At 35.2% G+C, this 24,489-nt stretch overlaps 1 protein-coding gene across 1 annotated transcript in view; it reads right to left on the minus strand.

The window, feature by feature from the left end:
• The window catches only part of Tmprss15 (transmembrane protease, serine 15), a 116,216-nt gene that overhangs the window by 83,410 nt on the left and 8,317 nt on the right, over positions 1-24,489 (minus strand). Inside the window, exons 4-7 of the mRNA XM_005375963.1 lie at positions 21,115-21,266; positions 9,475-9,606; positions 5,678-5,786; positions 946-1,052 (exon numbers count right to left, since the gene is read on the minus strand). Of these exons, the coding sequence (XP_005376020.1) occupies positions 946-1,052; positions 5,678-5,786; positions 9,475-9,606; positions 21,115-21,266 (500 nt within the window). The remainder of the gene's footprint in view (positions 1-945; positions 1,053-5,677; positions 5,787-9,474; positions 9,607-21,114; positions 21,267-24,489) is intronic.

The raw sequence follows: 24,489 nt of genomic DNA on the forward strand, positions 1-24,489 counted from the left end.
CGAGACCCTGTCTCAAAAAGACAAAAAGAAAAAACCCCCAACCCCCCCAAAACCCTAGAATGAATGAAAGGGTATTTGAGCATACCCAACAGTGTCCCAATGAAAGCATGAAGTTTATTGAAATGCTTTACCTTGAAAAATATTTGCCATATATTACCTAACTTCATATCCACACTATGCTTCTTTTTGTTGTAGGACAACTTGATAGTTCCGAAAGATCCATTATATTTATTATAGAAGCTTAGGGGCTAATGGCACAAAGTGAGCCTAGAAGACAAATATTGCCAGTGCACTGGCTTCTTCTCAGCTTGAGTGCCCACAGTACTAGCCATAAACTGTTATGCAGTAGCAATCTGATCCGCACCTACTGTTCACTGCCTCTAATTCGTACGTTAGACACCATTTTAACCACTTTGTGTTACTCCTTCAAGAGACTAAGGAGCAGAGTGCACAAGGAAAAAAAAATAGAGATTATAAATATCTATAATCCCTGCAATGTCAGAGAAAAATAGAATAATACTTAGGGCATGTTTGATTTTTGTCTTATGTGGAATAACATTTAAACAATGCATAGCAAACAAATATATATTATACATTCATGTAATTTTTAAAGCATCCATTATAAGAGGAATATGTGAAATACCAGTTATTTTATTGTGAAGGAATTAGTTTGGTATAAATGACTAACTTTTATAATCAATTGGTTATCACTTTTGTAAACAATTTTGATTTTTCTTTTTAAAATTTACTTTTATCAGCACCTGTTTGCAATACAGAATGAACGCATTTATCATGGGGAGGTGGCACACATGTACACTGATCATTCCCTTGCAGTCGCTTACGTGTACCCCAAGTTCTTATTAAATTTAAAATCAAAGGGAAAACTCTAAAAAGTTCCCCATATCTTTTCATTTTGATGATGGGTGGTATATTTGTCTTACTTACCTCTTAATATCTTGCTTGATCCTACACCTTCATAAATATTTAACAAATCTGTATAATGTATATTAAAGGAATCGAAGCTTAGTTCAATTGAAAGTCCTTGGTTTACACTAAATTAAAAGCAAAAAAAAAGATTATAATACCTTTAGTCATCATCATCTCTAATGGATTCTAGATTTTAATGTATTAATTTGTTAGGCTAAAAATCACATAATATGAGATCTATCCTCTTAACAAATTTTTAAATGTACACACAGTACAGTGTTTACTTTGATCACAATGTTGAACAGCAGATCTATGGAGCATATTCACCTAGCACAAGTGAAACTCTATCCATTGAACAGCAATCCCGCACTGCTCTGTGTCTCTAGCACTGGCCCCATCATTCCACTTCCCATGAGTTTGAACTGGGATTGGAACATCATACAATTTTTCTATTTTTAATTTTTTAAAGAAACCGCCTACTGTTTTCCATAGCAGCTGCATCATTTTTACATTTCTATTCATTCATAAAGGTTCTCATCTCTCAGCATTCTTGTTATCACCTCTGCTATTTTATTTATTGATTATCTGTAATGGCCAGCTCATCAGGTATGAAGTGCTATCTTGTCCAAGGTTTGAATAACATTTCCCTGATCTTTAAGGTTGGTAAGCATCCTTCCATGAACTTGGTCACTTGTATGTCTTTGGGTAAATGTTTATGAAAGTCTTTTGCTTATTCTTCATTACATTACTTAACTATTTTGATATTAAGTTGTAGAATATTCTGACATTTCAGATGTAACACTTAGCGGGTATATTAGCTAATGTTTACTCTCACTCCGTGGGCTGCCTTTTTACACTGTTATTTATATTCTCTGCTGTACAGAAGCTTTGTAGTTTGATGTAGTCCTATTCATCTGTGTTTGTGCAGATTGCTTATGTTGTGTGATTGCTTTCATATCAAAGCAATTGTTGTAAGACCAAAGTCAGAGAATTTTCTCATGTTTTCTTCTAGAGGTTTTATAGTTTTAGGTCTGGCATTTAAACTTCTATCCACTTTGTATAAATTTCTCTGAAAATTTTAACATAAAGTTCTCACTTTATTTTTATGTGGATTTCAGGTTTTCCCAGTATCATTTGTTGACAATTCCCTATTGTCTAGTTTTAGTATTCTTATTGAAAATATTTGACTACACATGTAAGTCTTTATTCTGTGGATTTCTATTCTATCGGCCTCTGTGTTTCTCATTATGCCAGTACATTGCTATAGTTTCAAAATGTCTTTTGAAATCAGGAAATATGATGGTTTAGTTTGTTGTGCATTATCAAGGTTGTTTTAGCTTTTCAGGGTCCTCTATGGTTTCATATAAATTTTAGGACTTTTTTTCTATTTCTGTAAGATTACCATTAATATTTTAACAAGAACTGTGCTAAACTAGTACCTCAGTGTGTATATGAATATTTTAATAGTGAGTCTTCCAATCCATGTATATTGCCAGTGAAACTATCAGACTCTGTGACTGTTAGTGGCACACTTAAATACAGAATTCATACAGAATCTGTATGACTCAAAGACAGATTAATTTGTGTATCCCTGTATGCTTCAACACTTTATAAACACTAGTAGATGATTATTGCTGTAAGAAAAAATTTGCTGTAGAATACAATCTGTGTAATTTTCACATGGATGTAGGAAGAAGTGTGACAGATTTGTTAGAAAGTATAAACTTTGTATTTATATACATGATTTTAAATTTCAGATCGTTTGGAGAAAAAATGTCTCGGTCAGTGGTGGTGAAACTGGCGTGAGTGTCACAGTCAGCTGTTTGTCATCATTGAAAGCTCTAAAAGTTTCATCATCACTGGACTACCACAGCCAGTTTGTACAACCTCATGACACACTGAAGTGTCAGTATCGGACATGTGACCCTTTTCAGAACTGATACTAGAGGTAGAACGTAGAAACAAGGGTGTGTTGTTTTCTTTTTCCTTGTATTTCAGAACAACAAATACATCTGCAATAAAGACACAGGTGTTTAAAAAGTAAGATTAATAATCTAATGTTTTTTGTAATTTTTTTTGGTCTTTTTGTTTTTGAGATGGGGTCTCGCTATGCAGTTCAGGCTGGCCTTGAGCTCACTTTGTAGTCCAGGCTGGCCTTGAACTTGCGAGGATACTCTTGTCTCAGCCTCCTGAGTGCTGGGATTACAGGCATGTGGCACCATGCCCAGCCCTATGTTTTTGTAATATTAGACATCTTTGTTATCTTCTAAATTTTATGAAGAAATGGGTACCTTTCTAAATTTAATGAACACATTTGGTATTTTTATATTATTAGCTAATCCTTTTATACTCCATTTTTATTGAGCATACAATATATGCTAGGCTATTTATACTCATTTTTAAAATCTTACAAAGATCTACCCCAGTAATTTAAGAAGCTGAACTCTATAGATGCAAGTTTTGGGGTCAGAGAATTATACTTATTTGTCTCAGATCATACTTCCTTAATCTGAAGAAACTAGATTTGAACACACAGGTTCTCTCTAATATTCACATTGGCCCTATCCTAACTGTAATTCTAATGTTAATGTGGATCTGTACAGCCCCAAATATAGTTTCATTGCATATTAAGTATTTCTCCATTACTTACTCTGTCTTTGAAGCATGTAAAGAAATAACTTTTTTACACCTACTTTCATCACCATTGGGGGGAGGAAAACCCCAAGCTATATACAAATGCATCTTTGATAGAGCTTTGAGAAATAAAGCTAGGTTATTTATGCAATTAACTTAATTATAATTTTAACCTGCAGGTAAGGTATTAGTTTTAGGATCTTTTCTTATTTTTTAGGCTTTTATAATCATTTCTATACTCTAAATTTTTAACATTTTAAATAATATATAGATATAAAAGATTAGAAATACAAATTATTAATTTATATAAGATGGTTATTACACAAATGACACTTTCATGATAGGAAAATCTTTTTTGTGTGTTCACTCAGAAATCCTTTAAATTTAATCTACTGTTATTAAAATGAAATTAAATGCCTAAATTAGTTTTATTTAGTATTAATAAAGTTCTGAAGATTGTATTGTCAATCATTGCATAACTATATTTCAATGTCCCTTACATTTATATGAGAACAAATTATTTTTCCACTTGGAATATCTGAGTGGAACATCAGTGCAGTGGTACAGTGGTGTATATCTAGATGTTCCCCCAAAGCCTCACGTGCCTGGAGGTGGGGGCTTGGGCAGGTGATTGGATCATGGGGATATGATATTTGACATCAGCGGATTAGTCCACTGATGAGATTATAGTTAAATGATGCGGTGTTAGGAAGTGAAGCCTGCTCCAAGGAGGTGAGTCACTAGAGAGGGGGTGGTGGGGAAGGGTCTGTCTCTCTTCCTCCTCCCTCTCTGTTTCCTGACCACCATGCCCTGAGCAACTCTCCTCTGCCAGCCCTTCTGCCATCATGCCCCGCCTTGGAACCAGCCAACTGTGACTGAAACCTCTACAAGCTGTGAGCAAAAATAACCCTTTCCTCCTTTACATTGTGTCAGCTATTGTGTCTTAGTGACAAAAAAGTAAGACAATCAGGTATTCCTCTTCAATGCAAGATGCTTAGGTAAGTATAAAGGTTAATCAGCTAGCAGCAGACTGATTATGTCAATCATTGTCATGATTGTATCAGTCAACTGAATTAAGAGCTTGGAAGTCACATATGTAGTAACTTATCCAAAAGTTATTCAAGATATAGTAAACGGTGGGGGGAGAGGGTTGGAGGTGTAGCTCAGTGGTGGAGTTTTTGCCTAGCATGTGCAAAGCTTATTAAATAACACTACTGGATATTTTCAAACAATGTATAGCATAATAAGAAAGGAATTATAGTTAGTTTTCCATATCCCTGGGTTCTACATCCACAAATTTCACCAACTGAAAATCAAAAATATTTAAAAACAAAAATTGTATCAGTACTAAACACTTGCAGATGTTTTCCCTTGTCATTATTCCCTAAACAATACAGTTTAACAATATCTACTTAGAATTTACATTGCATTAGGTATTATAAGTAACCTAGAGATAATTTAATATGTATGGGAGGCCAGATGTAGTAGTACAGTTGTGCATGTCCATAATCCCAGCTACTTAAGAGGCTGAGGCATGAGAAGCAAAGCCAGTCTGACCAACTCAGTGAGAGCCATCTCAAAAAACATTTTTTTGAAGGGCTAAGGATATCACAAGTATCAACTCAACCCCAAATATGGCAGAATGTGAAGAGACTCTATGTAAAAATTGGGCCATTTTATATAAATGACTTGAGTATTCACAGATTATATTACCCACAAAGGTGCAGAGCTTGGAGCCAATCCCCCATAGGTACCAGAGAAAAACTGTATTCTGTAGACAAGAACAAATGACATGAGACTCCACAGCAGCCTAACTGTACTTGTGCGCTATTTGCTTTGGCAGTGCATGATTTGTACCAGTCACAGGGAAAAAGAATAATTGCCGCAGAGCCCAAAGATATAGCCCTATTTATTAAACAGTAATGTTCATAGCATAGAATATTTTTTCAAAACGACAAGAAGTACAGACAAACTTTTTGAACAGTTTGTTGGTTGGGAAGACTTTACTTCATAGTTAATGGAAATATTACGTGTTTAAGGAAAATACTGAAAGTGCTAAGACCTACATCAAGAAAAGACTTTAGGACTAAACAGGATATAGAAGACTGCATCTTACCTTATGATCCACTGGCAAACAACAGTTGACGTAGACAGCTTTGGATAATGGGCAGCCTGGAAAGACCCAGATGACCCAGTCAACAAAAACCTTCCATCACAAGCTGTGGCTGCAGAAAAATGCCAGTTAATCTCAGACTGTGCTACATTTTCTCTACCACAACAGAGCATCAGCCAGTCTCTGAGGTGAAAAGCAGGGATACAAGTGTGAATGAAAGAATCAGGGAATTAAAAAAAAATACATCCTTTCTAAATTCTTAATTTAGATTATGTTTGCAACAAAGCCAGCAAAGAATTTGTTAAACCAATTTGTAAAGCTGGTAGAATATAATAATTCTTCAAATTCATCATTACATATTTCTTAGAAAGGATTTTGAAGGGCTTTTGTTTTACAAGAGTCATACGTTTTGAAAAGTGGAGATATGTCCCTTATGACAGAGATTTTGCTAGACTTGGCAGACTCTGTTTAAGCACCTTTCAAGGTACGTGATTAGATTCATGTTTCAAATCTCATGGGCTCAGATGAAGCCATGTGACGAGGTGCCCAGTAAACTCTTGTGAAGGTAATCATGTTAATTTCTAAATGTGATTTCTGAAACATAACCTCTGCAATCAAACAAATGTTCTGTAACAGTTTATCTTTGTCTGTGAGCAAGTCATAGCAGATTATTTGGAGGGGCTGGGGCCAGGCAGAGTGACAGATTGGGACTGGGCACCCCCAATGCTTATTAAGTGCAGCCCCTTGACATTTTTTTGGACTGTGATATAGGTGATAAATGAACAGTGACTGTCTCAAATCTCCAAGATTGTTTAGCAAGGTATGTAAGTCAATGTGCCATCCAGTTTTCTATGATGTTGGCTTTTTTTTTTTTGGAGGTGTGGATGATCTTCATGTCCAATTCTGCTCTCAAAGACCTCTGGTAAATTCTAGCACGTAAGCAAATGAAGCTATGAAATTACTACAGTGTTGGACTCCTTACAATGGCAAAATCTAGAGGGTTAAAATGTCACCATTTTAAGATATACGGCTATGTTGGGGGTTTTCTTATGTATTAGTTCATTTAAGTTGTAGGGTTTTTAAAATTGAGTTTACTTTGGAAGAGACCAATGTTTTTATATAACATGAAGCAAGATAGGCTTTTGGGAAAAAATACATAACTCAGCCATGGATGAGTAGTATTGCTGGATGTTCATGATTATGACTATGTAACTGCTGAGTGCTTTGTAGTGTGACATCAAAGAAAAAAAATTCTGATTGGGATAAAATGAACCTGTCAAATAATATCAGCTACTGTTACTTGTCATGGGATGGGGTTCCTAAGGGTGTGCACGTAGAACCCTCTGAGAGCGCCCTCTGCTGGCTCGGTGTTTATTAATTTCGTGTTTGTTCCCAGGCTCTCTGGTGTATAAAACAAAACGTGACCTGAACCTGCCCACCAAGGTCTAGCATGCACGTACACATGCAATGTGCAAATCATGAAGACACTTGCCAACTATCAAGTAGGCCTGCACCTTTGCCTGGAAAGGCTGTGAGTCAGCATCTCTTCTTCTCGTAGTCATAGTCAGCGAAAAAGTGAACTTTCTTGCTGACGCAATGCTAATCAGAACAGGAAAGCAATTCAAAAGAATCTCGGTTCAGCTATAGTCAGCTATAAGTTGTGCAAACCTAAATAATCAAATACTAAAAAAAGAAGCTGGGTGAGGAAGTCAACATTAATATGATGCTATTAATAGCACAAACTGGAATTGGAGCTCACAGCTGGAGCAAAATAAGTAAGAACAAAGGTCAACCGCACATAAAGAAAATGCATTTTACATTAATTTTCTAATTTTTTTCTTGATTGACTCAATGACTTTGGGGTGGAAATTATGTTGTCAAAATTTTAAGGTAGTTCTAAAGGGAAGTCCACGAGGCTTCTGGGCTCGCGACTGTCAATGATTAAAAGAATAAAACAACTTGTACTCTTGAATTTTTGCTGGTTAAACACAAATTAATTGATTTATTTTTCCACTACCTTAGTAGTGGAATCAAGAAAATGGAAAATGAGGTGACAGAGGCCATGGAAGCCAAGCTGATGCTAAGGTTGAGTAAACACAAGACCACAAGACCACAGACACTGACACGCAATGCTGCAGTTTGCGTTTGTCTTTAAAGCAAACTCAGGTAATTAGTTCATTTCTAATACTACAGATCTGGATAGGTTTTCAGTGACTCACAAAAATCTCATCATTTTAAAACTTCAAATTGTCACTTTTATATAATATTCTTACGACTATTTTATGTGCATTAATGTTATCTTATCATAAAATTATGAACCCCAAGAGGTTAGAGGCCAAATTATAGGTGTGATACATTTTCTGATTATGTAATTCATTGAATGCATTGTTTGTTTCATCCTGCTCTTAAAGTTATTATTATCAGTATACAAACATCCTCCTCTGTGTCTGTCTCTGAGATATATTGTGTTATTTTGTGGCAGAATTCAACGTCACCTTTGTTACCTCAGGATGGCACACTTGTACCATATTCTCCCTAGAAAGATTCTGGAAAGTGCCTGAAAATCTTAGCAAAACAGAGAGCTTTCTTCGTTTTTTGAGTACCTTAGTCATATCAAATAGATTAGAAATATTGTGTAGACTGCGCTTTCCATGGATGTGTCCTGACTTCACGTCAATGTATGCAGCTAAACTTTGTTGGTTCAGGTTTTTAGATTTTTATCCAAGAACATCTGAACAGGAATTGCTGAGTAGAAATCTCTCCGGTAGTGCTGCTTTTTGTTCAGTTGCTACTGGCAAAGAGACAGGCTTCCCATCCTACAAACTACGTTCCAAGTCAATAGGCAATTTTAAAACTTTGGTTCCCATTGTAATCTTCATCTTCAATGAATATTAAGCAAGATGAGAAAAGTGTGACGACTGATAGAATGAGTGACAATGGTGACTGCAGCTGTAACTAGTTGTACTCGCAATTTTAAATTTTAAAATTGCTATAAACCTTACCAACACAATTTTCAATTCACGTCTTCTCCCTAATTTTTCAAAAACAAATTACAGGCTAGAGTTATTCAAATGGCTCTTCACACTGCTTGCTCATCTACGTGTACACTTGTGTGGTAATCTGCTTAGGTATGTTACATATGGAAATAAATTAACGGCTTAGGTACTGCCTTTTGGTAAACTTTCCTGATGGAATTTAATTATAAAATGAAGAAATAAGAAGAAAGGATACTTAATCAGGTAGAGCCAGAGTTTATGCTATTTAAATTTCAATAGTAAGACTCCAAAAAAGTGCTGAAATATAAAAATAAGACATATCATAGTTGTTTGCATTATTCATGGAACTACAAGAAGCAAATCAAAGCAACAATCAAAACTGAGTGACCCTCGCTGAAGTGGTTGTGATTAAAACAGCACAGAAATCTGATCCTGTGACAGTGAAAATGCCTGAAAAAAGCATTGGGAGGAAGCGATAATGTGTAAGTGAGAATTCAAGTTCAGACAAGTTTAGAGTCGTTCATTATAAAGGATATACAAAAATTAATGATAGACATTACCATTTGGAGTTTCCTTTACATAAACATCAAATGGAATTTGCAAAATTAATATATTTAGTATCATATAATAAAGTTTAGGAAAATATTAATACAATTATTTTTAGATCTCTGTATTAAATTATTTACACAGCTATTGGAATAAGTCATTGTTTCAAGTGTGTGTGAGTGTATGTGTGTGTGTGTGTGCATGTACAGTGAGGGAGGAGGAAAGGAAGGGAAACAGAGACCAGGGCGGTGACCTTACCACAAATTTTATTGTCTTCATCAGAGCCATCTGGACAGTTTATTTCTCCATCACAAAACAAATCAGTTGATACACACTGCAGAGCATCAGCACAGGGCCTTGAACCAGGCTGGCACATTATGGAGGCATTTCCTTAAAAACACAATTTTAATTACAAGCTTCTTGCACAGTACACTGAATTTCCAGTTGATGAGATCCATACAAGATTTGAACATTTGTCATTTTTTTATTATTCAGGTCCTTATTCACAAGTGTGTACTTCAGTTTCTACTAGAAATATTTATCTCCTTTGGTGAATAAATCATTTTTCAAACAGGATTTAAATCTTGAAAAAACTCTTGATAGACTTTAAATACCAATGTTTCCTCTGTATATTTTAGTCTCAGAAAATTAATACTATGATTTAGACCCTGTAATCCCTTGTCTTTTATACTTCTTAGCATTTTTACCTGGGACAGTTCATGGGAAAGTTTATCATATCATCATCAGCATCTACTAACCTCTTTGTTTGAAAATACAGTGACTTCACTAGAGACATTCTTCAGAGTAAAATGTATCAGTGAATGCCATTTTAAATTTTAAATTCAAAAAAATTTAAAATATGAATATTTCTATTTTATCTTTTTGTTCTTGATTTTCAGGTTTTTTTGGGAGGCAGGGCAAGGTCTTTCTCTGTAGTTCAGGCTCACTTTGAACTCACTATGTAACCCACACTGGCAAACCCGTGATCCTTCTGCCTCAGCCTCCCAGCTTCTAGGTTTGCAGGTTTATGCCTCTATGCCCAGCTTTGATTCTGAGATTCTTAAGATATATGATACAAAGGCATTCCTGCCAGGTTTTCTTCCACACATGGCCAGAATCCATCAATTTAAGGTTCTCAGCATGTCTCATTCTTCACCTGGCCATTTCCACATATGTAGTTATGAAGATGCACAAGAAATACAGTGCATTTCTAGCAATTAACTTGGAAAATTTAAGTACAATGCTAAAAATAGTATTATTTATATTCTCATGAGATAGAACATTTTTTTTTTTTGGTTTTGGTTTTGGTTTTTTTTCCGGTACAGGAATCAAACTCACAACCTTGCACTTGCCAGGCAGGCGCTTTGCCACTGAGCTAAATCCCCAGCCCCAGAACATATCTTTCTATTTTTAAATGCTATGTTGGAATTTGAATAACTCTGTGGCTAGAATAACAATGACGGTTTAAAGTTTTTGAACTCTTTAACTCAATGACATATATTCATTATTGTTGTTAATCTTAAAACCAGCATTGTACTGCCACCTGCTGGGTTTTAAACATATCAAAATATAAAATTTTGATATTTCTTTTGCTCCATAAACTTAATAGGAAAACCAAAAGTATTTGCATTAAGGAATCTACTCAGATAATAATTGATTAAGACTATTTATAGGTGGGGTTGTTGAATATATGTACAATTAAATCAGACTCTCATAGCTGGGTGTAATTAAAATGGATGTAAACCATCAGGAAATTCATGAGTCATCTAACATCTTAAAGGTCAGAATGCTGCCATATAAGAGAATGAAGAATAATTATAAAACTGTTATTTAATAAACCCAAATACACATCGCAATTATTGACATGTAAGAGCTGTTTATCAGGAGTGTGTTATTATTGCGTAGAAAGAGCGTAATGCCTATGAAGATTTCATACATTCTTGCTAATGAGACGAACAAAAGCACCCTACTAGAAACTCTGCTTTATTTTAACATTAGCTCATAGACTCTTATGTTCTGCACTTGAAAGATTAGATTTGGGGACTTAGCTGGTAAGAGACAAAATTATCGCTGTCCTAATGATTGTACTGGGAGTTTCACTGGCTGATTCTTTGCATCTCTATTGTCTGTTGAACATTAGTTTGAAATTTAAACCTCACCAACAAGGGAGATCTCTTGGGATCTTTTGCACTCCCTACTGATAATTATTCACCCATCCTTTAGGTGTTTATTGTCTACTTATTTGTAACAGAGAATTGCAAGCAATAGAAATAAAAAATAAGTAAGGCAAAGCCTGCATTCTCACAGAGATTGGAGTTTAGTGGGGAACTGATTCATTCACTATTTTTAAAAAGAGAGATATAAGAATCTGCTGTGGTAACACTAAGTGTTAGACACTTTCTGTCTGAGGCAGGGAATAGCTTCACAGAAGAGGTCATATTCAAACAATTTGGAAGGAAGTCCAAAAGTGCACCAGGAAGATACATAGAATGAATGTACGTGCGTGTGTCTTAGTCACACTCCTTGCCATTGAGATAAAATACCCAACACCCACAACTGAAAGGCAGAGAGGTTTACTGGGGCTTATTTGTTTAGAAGTTTCAGTCCTTGAATAGTAGGAGGCATGATAGAAAGGCCTGGCACAAGGAACGTTCCTCCCATCATTACAACCACTTAGCACAGAGCGAAGGGAGAAACAGAGGAGGGTAAATAAACCCTTCTGGCTCATGTGCCCAGAGACCTGCCTCTGCCCGCCAGACCCCCCTTCCTAACAGAAAGTCAGTTATAATCCAATCCACTTCCAAAAGGCCTGCGTCTGAGTGCCTGAGGCCTTGTGGGGACATCTAGGTATAAACTATAACAAGAGGTGTGATCAGAGCAAATCAATACATGCAAATGGAAGAGTCTAATTTAGTCAGCAGAGTCATTCTGGAAGCCATAGTAAGAAAAGAATGTAGTATCAAGACTTGGGGAGCCTTTTCATCTTTACTGAACGTTAGAAATGCTTTCGGATATCAAGTCTTTGTGTGCTATCACCAGTCCATGTTTCATAAGGGCGATTCTGGGATCAGGTGGGGAATGATGGGGAAAGAGGAGCCCAGCTGAGAAGCTATTTCTGTGGCTCCTGTGGATGTGAGCAGGGCTGGGATTCTCTCATCAGCCGAGGAGATGGGGTGTGAAGCCGACTGCCGTTTTACAGGACTGAGGAACTTCAGGGACTGAAATGTAACACTGATCAAGCTCAAAGGAGGTGGAAACAGACATTAATGAGTGGGAAGTTGAATTACTGATGGTGATTCGTCCCAATTGTGATTTTTAAGAAGAAAAGACAATGAGATTAGAAAATGAGTATAGTTTGAAGTAATTGAGTGAAAGATGGAACCAGTAGGCACTCCTGTTTGGGTATTACTGGCTTTTCTTCCAGGCTGTTTTATAAATATGCTTCAGCCAGTTCCATGAAGAAAGAAATTTCTCATTTATACATTAAAATGGAACTATGAATATGCTTCATTCCTATCACAATAATTCCCATTGATTTGCACACACTTCAGTCATTCTTGTTACTTTCTAAAACAGTTCTGGAAGTCTTTGTTTAATGCCTTTAGTTGTCCTGTGAGGCTCACTCTACATCATGAATTGATCCAAACATTGACCTTTCATGAAGATTTTGATTTGGGAGAAGAGCCAGAAGTCTCATGGTGCCAAACCTGTAGAAAAACTGTAATGTTTTTATGCATCTGCCTTTCCTTTGACTGCATTGGACAGAGCATTCACCATATCTTTTTAAAATCACACCTTGTAAAAAAATTCATGAAAAAAGTCTTCCAGAACTATTTCAGAAAATGGCAAGAACAGTGGGATAAATGTACACAAAGCAAGAGGGAATATTTTGAGGGGGATTAAAACCAACTTTTTTTTTTTTTTTTTACTGCAATGATTACTTTTAATTGAAAGTTTCACCACATAGTTTGATCACATCTTTTGGTCTACACTTTATCATATGTAATATATATATATATATATATATATATATATATATATAATCATGATTACACTTTCTAAGAAACTATCAACAGATACAGAAATTTGTCACATATTGTTTTTTAAAAAATAACCTTACATTGTTAATGTGAGAATTCTTTGACTTGTGCACTACTTAGTTTGCACTTAATTTTTTAATTTTTGCTCTACCATTTTTCTCTAAGAAGTCAGTAACAAACTGTACTTCTTAAAAAATTAGGAGGTAATACATTCTATATAACAAAATAGAAATGAAGAGAATAAAAATGGATTTGATTTATTAGAAGTTGATCAAATTATCTGAATAGTACTTACTGTTAATTTGAGTGGAAAAAAGACTTGTAATTGCCCATAACTCTAAGCGCTATGGTCTATTTGTGGATGTCCTCCCAAATCCTTATGCAGTCATGGTGCAGGCTTCTAGATTTATGATTGATTTATGGCCCAATATTGGAATTATGGATGTGAGTGCTCCACCTGCCCCAGGGCAGATAGTTTGCATATGTAAGGGAGAGAAAGAGGCTACTCACCCCCACTCCTCCCTTTTGCTCTTGCTGCCTTTGCTATCTTCCCCCACCATGAACTGCTTGCTGCCTTCTGCCATGTGCCACTCTGCCTTGGAGCCAGCCAAGTGCGGACTGAAACCTCCACAAACTGTAAACTAAATAATTCTTTCCTTCCTTAGTTTTGGGCCTTAGGTATTTTGGTTCAGCAATGACAGAAAAGTAACCAAGACAATGAGCTTTTTGTTTAACCTATATGTGATTTTTTTCTTGATACTGGTTTTACATATATTATGCAAACATACCAGTAGATTAGTATTACATGGAGATATTCAATTAGGAAGTTTTAATTATCCATTTCTGTTTGTATCAGAAAGGATTCAGTATGAAATCAACTAATTTAAGAGTGTTGCTTTCAGAGTGATTCAAAGTCTAATCAATTTCAGCTGATGGGGGACAGGAACCTCTTGTTTTGACTCTGTGTAAGCCTTGTGGTGAGTCATATGGGGGAATACAGCATGAAGTTCTTTGTATTTCAAATCACAAGGAATTCTACATACAAGATAAAAAATTAAAACTGTAGGTTTGAAATCTTAGCTTGGAAATTTTGGCAATAATAGTTTGGAAATAATATTTTAGATTTTTATTTTCTTTTATTATTTGAATGGGGATAAGAGCTCTGTACTTGGTATTCATAGCTGTTTGAGTCAAATGAAGCACAAGATCCTCATAGCTTACTTGGTAGTGGGAGTGGAATGTGAATCCAAGAATGTCTGCTTTGGAGACCAATTTTATTTCACTACAGTATACTGGAAAATCCATGTCACTTTACAGAAATCTTCGCTTACTTTGATAGAACAAAGCTAATCTTTCAGAAAAACTATGGATTTTCAATCCAAATGAAATTACAGGGAATGAATAATAGTTCTGATATCATGTGACTAGGAATGGCTGAAATTAGAAGCGAGTGCTTAGCAGTATGTAAAGTTTTCTTTCTTAAGTGCACAAAAAGACAAAAAACTTTGAACTCCATTTGTTAGTGGATAAAGTTTCAGCATCCTAGCTCAGGAGCAATTAAATTGAGGGACATAATACTACCTTAGCTTCTTTTGGCCCAAATCCATGTTCCTCACAAAATCAGCCAATTACTCTTTTCTTGCATTCCCCAAACTCTTCTGCATAGTGGAATTGCAGCAGAATTGTATTTTGTATGAGATTGAAAAAAGCCCTTGATAGTGAAAGTTTTGTTTTTCTGTAATCGTTGCTTGCACAGTCAGCAACAAAGGACTAGAACAAGCTATAGTCTAGAAAACCTTCAAGCATATGAGCAATTGCTCCAAACAGCCCCTCCAGGCACTCTGTCGCAGCCAAGAAATCAATCTGTGTAATGTGACCTTAGTGCCTGTCTCTGTCCTCCAGTGCTCCAAATGGGTTAGTAAAACTCTGCAGTAATTGGCAACACAGGCAGTTGAACAATAGAACATAATCCTTATGGACTTTGCACTCGTTACCAGACAAAAATTCTCTTTGGCAGAATTTATAATAGTACTAATGCCAGGTATATGATGCATGCATTTGTTGATTTTTCTCAAACTCTATCTTCCAGGCATATAAAAATGAGAATAAACTTAACATCCCTGAAAGGCATATTCATAATAAATTATTGCTCAGAAACTGCAGTTTTCAAGTTTAATTGCCTCGTTCCCCTCTATAAATCTATAGTATCTTGCTGTATAAGTGGAATAAATGAGAACTGTGACTCAGGACTCATGTAGTACATGGATTTAGTAAAAAGGGAATATAATATTTTGCCACCTACTTATAATAATTCTTTGGTAATTTATTAAGGTAATTTAATACATTTTCCAATAAGAGAAAATATTTAAAAGTGAAGGGCTTTTTTTGTTAAATAGCAGGCCAGATTTATGTGAATATCACCAAGTGTAATCATCTTGTTTTGAACTTTTTGAAGAATTTTTATTAAAGTGTATCTGATATTTATAATCATTATTATTATTATTGTTATTATTGTCTGAGTCAGTAGTGGAAGGGGAGAAGGGATCTAATATTGTTTGTGTCCCTCGCTGACCAAAGAAGAGTGGTGTGTTGGTCAGCTGTCCTATCACAGGAAAACAATACCAGACACCAACAACTTCAAAGAGAGGCTTATTTGGCTGAAGGTTTCCGAGGATTCAGTCCATGGCTGCCTGACTTCAAAACAGAGACATGATAACAGAAGAATGTAATGGGGCAAAACCTCTCACGTTTTGGCTGCTGAGAAGCAGAGCATGGGAAGCAGAGCATGGGAACAGTGCCAGAGAAGAAGAGACAAGGACAAGATAGAGTCTCCCAGGTCACACCCCCTTGACCTGCCCAGATACACCCAGAACCCCTGGGAGGTTCCCAAGCTTATCTGGTTGATAACTAAATTTAATTGTCTCAAGTAGTGTATGTATTATTTCTCTTTCAATTTTCAATCACCCTCTAAAGCATATGTTTTAGTCTCTATTGTGCAGACATATAAAGTTCAAAGAGACCAGGTAGCTTGAGAAACACTGACCAAGTAATAAGTAGAATTTGATGATGAGTAGATTCACTGATGTAGTTTCAGTGATTGATAATTTAGCATTGTTTTTTGATCTTTCTTTTGATGAATATCAATTGCTCATATAAAATGAGAAAGGCAAAGATATGTACATACTGATGCTATCGTAGTTTAAATGTAGGAAATATGGATAGATTACTTTTCTGGTTCTTTGTCCCCTATTCATCATCTTTCTTTATCCAGAGGCTACTGGGCAGATGATTCAGCCTATTTGCTATAATTTTAACAGGTTCCTCTTCAGCACACTAACGGTGAAAAACTTCACTCCAAGGCTTTGTTGCTTTCTTTAGCACTGATTCTTTTTGCCCTAAGTCATTCCACATATTTTTCTTAGGACATTTTCTACAGCTAACAATTCCTCAGTAACTGTGGGTTTGATGACTCACTCAATGAATTCATTAAAAGAACACCAAAAAAATGGAAAAATTTTGGATAGTTATTATTTTTTCTCCAAGTTTTAGGAAAATAACTTTTAAAACATTTAAATTTATGTTTCAGTTTGATTTGAAAGAAGTTAGCCATTGTTAATCTTGAAGGCATTTTTTTCACAATGTGTTTAAGATAGTTTTAGATGCTGTAAATATTTTTTTGTCATTGGAGATGGGAATGTAGGCTCAATGACAGTTTTTAGATACACTGGCTGCAATATGGATACACTCAATCACAACTGCAGAGAGTTACCTTGCCACGTAGAGCTTCATGACTTTTAGGTTTGTAATAACTTATTTCTTAAAGCATTTGATTACTGATTCACGTATTACTTTGCATTTCAAACATCACACCAACTTTTTATTTGTGTAAATATGTCACATTCTCCTTATCTGTTCATCTGTTCTTTGGCATCTAGACTGCTTATATAGTTTGGCTATTGTTATGGTTTGTGTCTGGATGTCCCCCCGAATCCTCATGCAATCATGGGGTGGGCTTTTAGAATTTGTGATTCATCCATGATCTATTGCTGGGATTATGGGTGTGAGTGCTACACCTGCCCTGGAGGGGTGTAGATTGCATACAGTGTAAGGGAGAGGGAGAGGCTGTTTGCCACCATTCCTCCCTTTTGCTCTTATTGTTTTTACTGTGTTCTGCTGCCATGAACGCTTTCCCTCTGCCATGTGCCACTCTGCCTCGGAACCAGCCCAGTGTGGACTGAAACCTCCACAAACTGTAAGCTAAATAAACCTCTCCTTCCTTTATTTGGGGCATCAATTATTTTGTCTCAGAAATGAGAGAAAAGTAACCAAGACAGCTATTATGAATTGTGCTGCTATAAACATGGGTGTGAACATATTTTTTATAGCATGATGTCTTTATTTAGTGAAAATCCAGTTTTCCACAGTGGGTGTGCTGTACTAGATTGCATTCCCACAAACAATGTAAAATTGTTTCTTTTCCTGCACATCCTCAGCATTTTTGTTCTTTTCTGTTTTTGCTAGTTTTTACTGGAGTATGATGGAATCTGAGTTGTTTTAATTTGTATTTCTCTAAGGGATAAAGATGATGACCACTTTTTCATATACTCATTAACCATTTGTCCTTATTTTAAGGAGTGTTTATTTATTTCATTAGATCATATTTTGATGGGATCACTTTATTTTTGGGATCTAATTTTTTGGAGATCTTTATTTACTCTACATATTAGTCCTCTGTCAAAGAGTAGCTTCCAAATATTTTTTCCATTTCTGAAAGGTGTGTCTTTACTCTTGATTGTTTCCTTTATGATATAGATGTTTTTGATTTAATATAATTGCAATTATTCGTTCTTAGCATTATTTCATGTGCTGCTGGAGTTCTGTATGGAAGTTCTTGCCTACGTCCATGACTTCAAGTGTCTTTCCTATTTTATCTCTCAGCAGTTTATTTGTTTCCATTTTTATATTTAAGTCTCTGAACCATTTTGATTTAGTTTTACAGGATGCAAAATATAGGTCTAATTTGATTCTCCTCCACATAGATAATTAGTTTATCCAGGACCATTTGTTAAAGAGGTTACCCTTTCACTAGGGTATATTTTTAGAAAAGGCATTTATTTGCTTTTTTTAAATTTCTGTTTTTCCCTCTCTCATACTATTCCTATTCAGTATATAATTGTGATACATATGCTAAATTTCTAGTACCTGCATATTCTGCGTATGCAAAAATTTTAATTATGGAATAATTTTTGCTTTATTTGTATTAATTCCCAAGAAGTCTATATTTATTCTTTAGTTATATAAAAATGGCTTATAACTAAGTTAATTAACCTAACATTACATAACAGATCTTGGCATCTTAGAACAGGTATTTTTGCTGTGAAAATATGGAAGACATTAATCACAAACCACTCATCCAAAGTAGCAATATCTACTGAGAGCTAAGCACTAAATATGAAGAGCACTTTATACAGAAAAGATAAAACCTGTCTATTTTTTTCAGTATTTAACATGTTCAATAGTTTTAAAAATAAAGTGAGTCAATTATATAACTTAGAAAGAAAACCAAGGCATATTTCATGTAAAACATTCATTTAGTGAATTTGACTTCATTCAAAAATATATTGATAATGCATAAATTAAACAGAATATTCTCTTCTATCATGTATATCATTCATTTCACTACTGCTTAAGTTTTGTCTTATTTCTACAAGATCTATGACAATTTTTCAAAACACATGTGGCAGATTATTTATGGAGAGTATAGCACAGTAAGATTTATATAAAATTTTCAGAGAGGTATTTTAATTTTATAATATTTGCTTTTAAAATGTTCTACATAAAATGCAATATATATATGAAATTCTTAACTAATTTAACATGCAGTAAATTTGAAATATCCACTATATGAACAAAAATCATACATAAAAACTAAAATTAAGGTTAATACCATGCTGCTATATGAATATTAGTGCACTCCATCAAGTTAAAGATGTCCCCTAACTTCAATGTGTTGAGAATATTCTTGAGTAGATATTATAATAAATTTCATGACATTTGTAATACTGATTCCAAGTTACTCAAAGGATATAGTTTTATTGAAGAAATACATAATTTTTGAAACCAATAAATTGTCCTCCTAAAATAGTTCAACAGTAAGGAGTCATTAAAATAAATTTCAGCTTTTAGAAGAAGAATGACTACTGAAAAATGCCTATCAACACCTTTCAAAGATATAAGCAAGCTTTAGTGTAAAGTTTAAGAGTACAGATATGAGGTTCCAATCACTGATCACCTTGACCTAAATATAAATGGCATGGGGTTTTAGGCAATTCACCAAAGTTATTGGTGCTTTGGTTTCCTACTTCATAAAATATTTGTAACAAAGACCTCCCATAACAGGACTGATATGGTGAGTAAATAATTCATAGAAAAACAATGTCTTTCAGTTAATAATGTCTGATAGTTTGAAACTCATTTGAATCTGACAAAGATCCCAAAAGACCACCTCTGCTCCAGGGGCTGTGAACGAGGGAAGGAAACCATCATGGAGGTGGGACCAAGACCACTAGGGATCTTCACTAAACAGGAGCTGCAGTAGATAGCATGAGACTTAATAGAAAAGGAAGCTGTGCTTGATGAAATAACGCTATAAAGAAAAGCAACTAGAGTTCTTAATTTTGCATCTCCTGTTACAAAATTTTAAGAAACATTGTTTGTACATGATTTTATGTATTTGATTTGAAAGTAAACCTATATTGACTTATCTTACCCTATACCAAGTATTTTTGAATTGATGTTAAGTTGTTCTGAATTTGTGTCATTCCATTTGGTGTGGACATTTATACACTGATGTTATTCTGGATATAAGATTCCTTCAGGCAGGGTCTCACTACATAGTTCAGGCAAGACTTGAACTGTCTATGTAGTTCAGGCTGGCTTTAGAATTACTACAATCCTCCTGCCTCAGCCTCCTGAGGGCTGGGACAACTCACCATAGGGTGAGTTTTCTAAAATCCCCAAATTTCTGAATTCGAAATCATGATTGGTTTCAAGGTTGTTAGGTAAGCAATTATGGATTTAGATGTGACTGGAAAATTTCTACTGTTCTCAGCCAAGATAGACATGCAGTGTACATGTTTGTTGAAAGGAATTGAATGGAAGGTAACTAGAGGGGAAAATTTAAAACAATTTCAACATTGACAGAGATATTTTTCTGTTGTTATTTTTGTTGCCAAGTCTTATCTCCCCTGGTTTATTTTTACTGTAAGAAGAACTTATAATTGTTTTTTTCTTTTTTGATACCAGAAATTGAACTCATGGCCTTGTGCTTGCTAGGCAGGTGCTGCACTGGTGAGCTACAGCTCCAGGCCCAACATTTTATCATTTTTCAAATAAACTTTAATTTTTGTAAATATAGAAGTAGGATTGATCAGACTCCTTGCTTCTTCATTTTCATTCTTATCTTTTCCATTAGAAACTGAGTTCTCTTTCTTTGTAATCTACTAAGACCTATGACTCGCTAAGGGTATCAGGGTGCACTTTCTGGTAGAGGCTCCTAAAAAAGTCAGGGTGCACTTGACCAATGCAAAGAATGTGGCCAGACTCTCACACATTTAGGCATGCTGATGCTTTCAGAATCTTTTTTGATACCTGATACTTTACAAACATTTTTTCACTGATACATTTTCTTCTGGTACCGCTTCTCCACATTTCACTTTTTCTCACGTAAATGTGTTACCTCAGGCAGTAAGACATGCTCCCGAGGTCCAGGATGATCCCACTGCTTCCCTGGTATATTGCTAGAATCTTAATTTCATAGCTTAATGATTCAAAGAAATCAAATAATGTTCAGAGATACCTGTGATATCAACGCTGTTCAAATCAATATGGAAAATCATCAGTTCGCTGGACTTATTTGCTCCAATGCCTTGAATCAGTTCTTCTTTTACATTTTCATCTGACACCCACTGAGCAAAGAAAAGGTCAAATAGGACTCTAATGCTGCCATTTCTGCAAAGCAGAAGATAATATGAGAGGAAAAAGTCAGCCTTCTTTAAGTGATTTGTGCTCAATTCATAGAAAATGTCTTTGAAACTCTACAGCTATTAGCTTGTTAATCCTCATTACACTAGTATAATGTAGTGTAACCCCTGTACAGTAATATGCAGTTGTCCTTTTTTGCAATTTAAAGACATATAAAAATGAATAAAGTAAGATATACCAAATATTATCTTTAAGTTACAGGTGAAAAATGACTTAAAATGCTAAATGTTTTTCCAAGAACACAAAGCACAAAGTAATTCCAAAGTTGGATTCTGCTTTTTCTGAGTTCCACTGTGGAGCACTGACCTACAGGAAGGTTGTTGCCAAGATACTTGTGTCAAATTAAACAAAATCACATGACTGGCATTATGGTATTTATTCTGATTTTTTTGCTTGAATAAATTAAAGTGTGGATATGTGATTTCTCTGGTTGATTTTTAAGTAGAGAGAAATCTAAGGTAGTTTTACTTGTACAAATTACCTTTTCCTATATAGTTTAAGAAGGGTAGGTACTAAGCTTATAGCAACACTATGTTATTTTTCCTTCTCTATTCTGCCTTATATAAAATACCAAAGTTTGTCATGATTTCAATAGGATGGAAAGAAAATAAACACATCTGAAATCATCAGGCACTCAGGATATTCTGTCTCATGGTCAAGATTTGGGATTTTCATGCCCACTGTGTTATCTTTACTCCCTCACATGGCTCAATCATATTATCTTTATTTTGATGCCTACTGTTTAATATAAAATTTTCTCACAAGTTAAGGGCATATAAATAAAAGGAATACCTTTTTGAATAGTGTAAGAGATTTTGCTTTCCTGTCTACATTTCTACCCATCCTTATGAACTATCCTTATGAGACAAACACTTTTAACTCTAATCTTCATTTGTAATACTAAGTAAACTGGAAATATTCTGGGTGTACTTGATTCCCTAATAGACATACTAAGGAGAAACTCATCCTATATAATATATTTACTGGTTCCAAAGTGCTGGGGTTACACTCGTATTCCCTTGTGATAGCTTTAAGGTACAGGTAAGTAAGTAACGCCTTGCTTCACAAGTGCTTCTCTTTGCAAACAATTTGGTTCGCAAATGCAAGCAGTCAGCAAAATTTTGCTTTTGTTTGCAAATGCCATATGACAAACACGACCATGACCATTGTCCACACACAAACAGAAATGCAGCCATCTTCCCCCAAACTGTTAAACAAATTAAGTTGGTAAACTGAGGTACCACTGTATTGAGCATCTTGAAGGAAGGACTTTGTCAGCTCCAATATTTCTCTATTTATCTGCCCATGTCTCTCCTGATAAAACCTAAAGTAAATATTATTTTTTCCTCCATTACTGTATGTGGGAGCAGAAAGTTCCTGAAAGACCACAGCCGTTCACCATGTCGACTGGGAAGATATCCCTTCTTCATGACTGTGCATGCCTCCTGCTCACAGTTCAGCAGGAGTGATTTTATTTCATGTAGCAGTTTCTTTCATTTTTGAAGTGAATAGGATACTTTGATATAATAATACCACACATCTACTAAATTAATTATTTAAACATCAGGAGGTTTAACTGTCCACTATTTGATTAAATCATAGTAACTAAATCTTGGAAATTATAGGGTATTTTAGCAGCTGTTCAGTTCAAAGTTCCAGAACTTACACAGATGTGAAATTAAGTTTCCTGAAAGTTTTCCATTGATCTTCTCACAGTTCATTGGCCACGGTCCAAGTATCTGCTTACAACTAAGGTCATGGTTAACATAAGTTATAAAGAAAGATAAGAGTTTTTCTCAAGAAATACAGAACTATTCTTTAATAAAATTAGGGGCTAGTTATCCTGGAAACTAGATGTGTTGTCCTTACTGAAGAAACATTTTACTTGGGCATAATTTTTATCTCCTTTTCTATGCCTGTTAATGTTTCCAGGATAACTAGTTCCTAATTTTATTGAAGAATAGTTCTGTATTTCTTGAGGGAAACTCTTATCTTTCTTAATTACTCATGTCAACCATGACCTTAGTTCATAGGCAGATACCTGGACCGTGGCCAATGAACTGTGAGAAGATCGATGGAAAACCTTCAGGAAACTTTTTAATATATACTAAAAGAAAGGCTACAGAGGAATACTCTCTTTTCTTTCTTCCATTCTTCTTTCCTTCCTTCCTTCCTTTCTCGCTCTCTTTCTTTCTTTTCTTTCCTTTCCTTTCTCCCTTTCTTTCTTTTGTCTTTCCATAATTATGTGTAGTTTTAAGAGCCACAGTTGCAACATCCAATTTGGGACCATGAGCTGAGCTGTGGTGAAGCTAACAGTGACACAAAGGAAGAAAGAAAGCATTCACATCTCTTCCTGACCATGACATTGCTATCATGTCACTAAAATAACCTCCACCAAAGCGTGCAGATTCCTTGGCAGGTCATATAGTAAATATCTATTTTTAAAGCATGTATTCTCATATGTTATGTTAAGTTATATGTTAAAGTGTTAACTGTCTGACGATTCTCAGGCTTCATCTCAAGTTTATTGAAACAGAAGCTCCAGAAAAGAGGGATGACTACTTTGTTGGACTTCATGTTGGCCCAGATTTGAATTGTAGTAATAGGGACCCTGAGGATCAGAGTAATACAGGTTAACTTGCCTGGCTTATTAGTGTTGTGGATAGAGAAATGATTCATATGCCTCTGTTTTCCAAAGGTATTTTTATATAATTGCCACCTTCTCACTCACAACATCACTTCCATCAACTCCACTGTAAACCTTTCATTAGTGAGAAATGCACTATAATAGCATATTACCTTAAGAATAAGTCCAGAGTTTTAATATCATGAAATGCTAAATGAATTTTATATTCAAATAGAGAATAGCTACCTGGACTTTTTTTTGGAAGTGGGGAAGAAGGAAAGCTTTTTTATTTTCTACATAAATCTAAAACATCTCTTTCTCTCCTCTTCTTCTTCTCTTATTTAATTATCTTCTCTTAAAGAAATTGGATCTCGGGGCTGGGGATTTAGCTCAGCGGCAAAAGCGCCTGCCTGGCAAGTGCAAGGTCGTGAGTTCGGTTCCCGGTACCGGAGAAAAACCAAAAAAACAAAACAAAAAAAAACAAAAAAAAAAATTCTCAAAGAATTTATGCTCAGATACTGTTTGTCAATGTGGATCATTTGTCAATGAGCAAAGAGACCAGTG

The sequence above is a fragment of the Chinchilla lanigera genome, unplaced genomic scaffold (genome assembly GCF_000276665.1).
Source record: "Chinchilla lanigera isolate Chin_1 unplaced genomic scaffold, ChiLan1.0 scaffold00006, whole genome shotgun sequence".
Classification (NCBI taxonomy): Eukaryota; Metazoa; Chordata; class Mammalia; order Rodentia; family Chinchillidae; genus Chinchilla; species Chinchilla lanigera.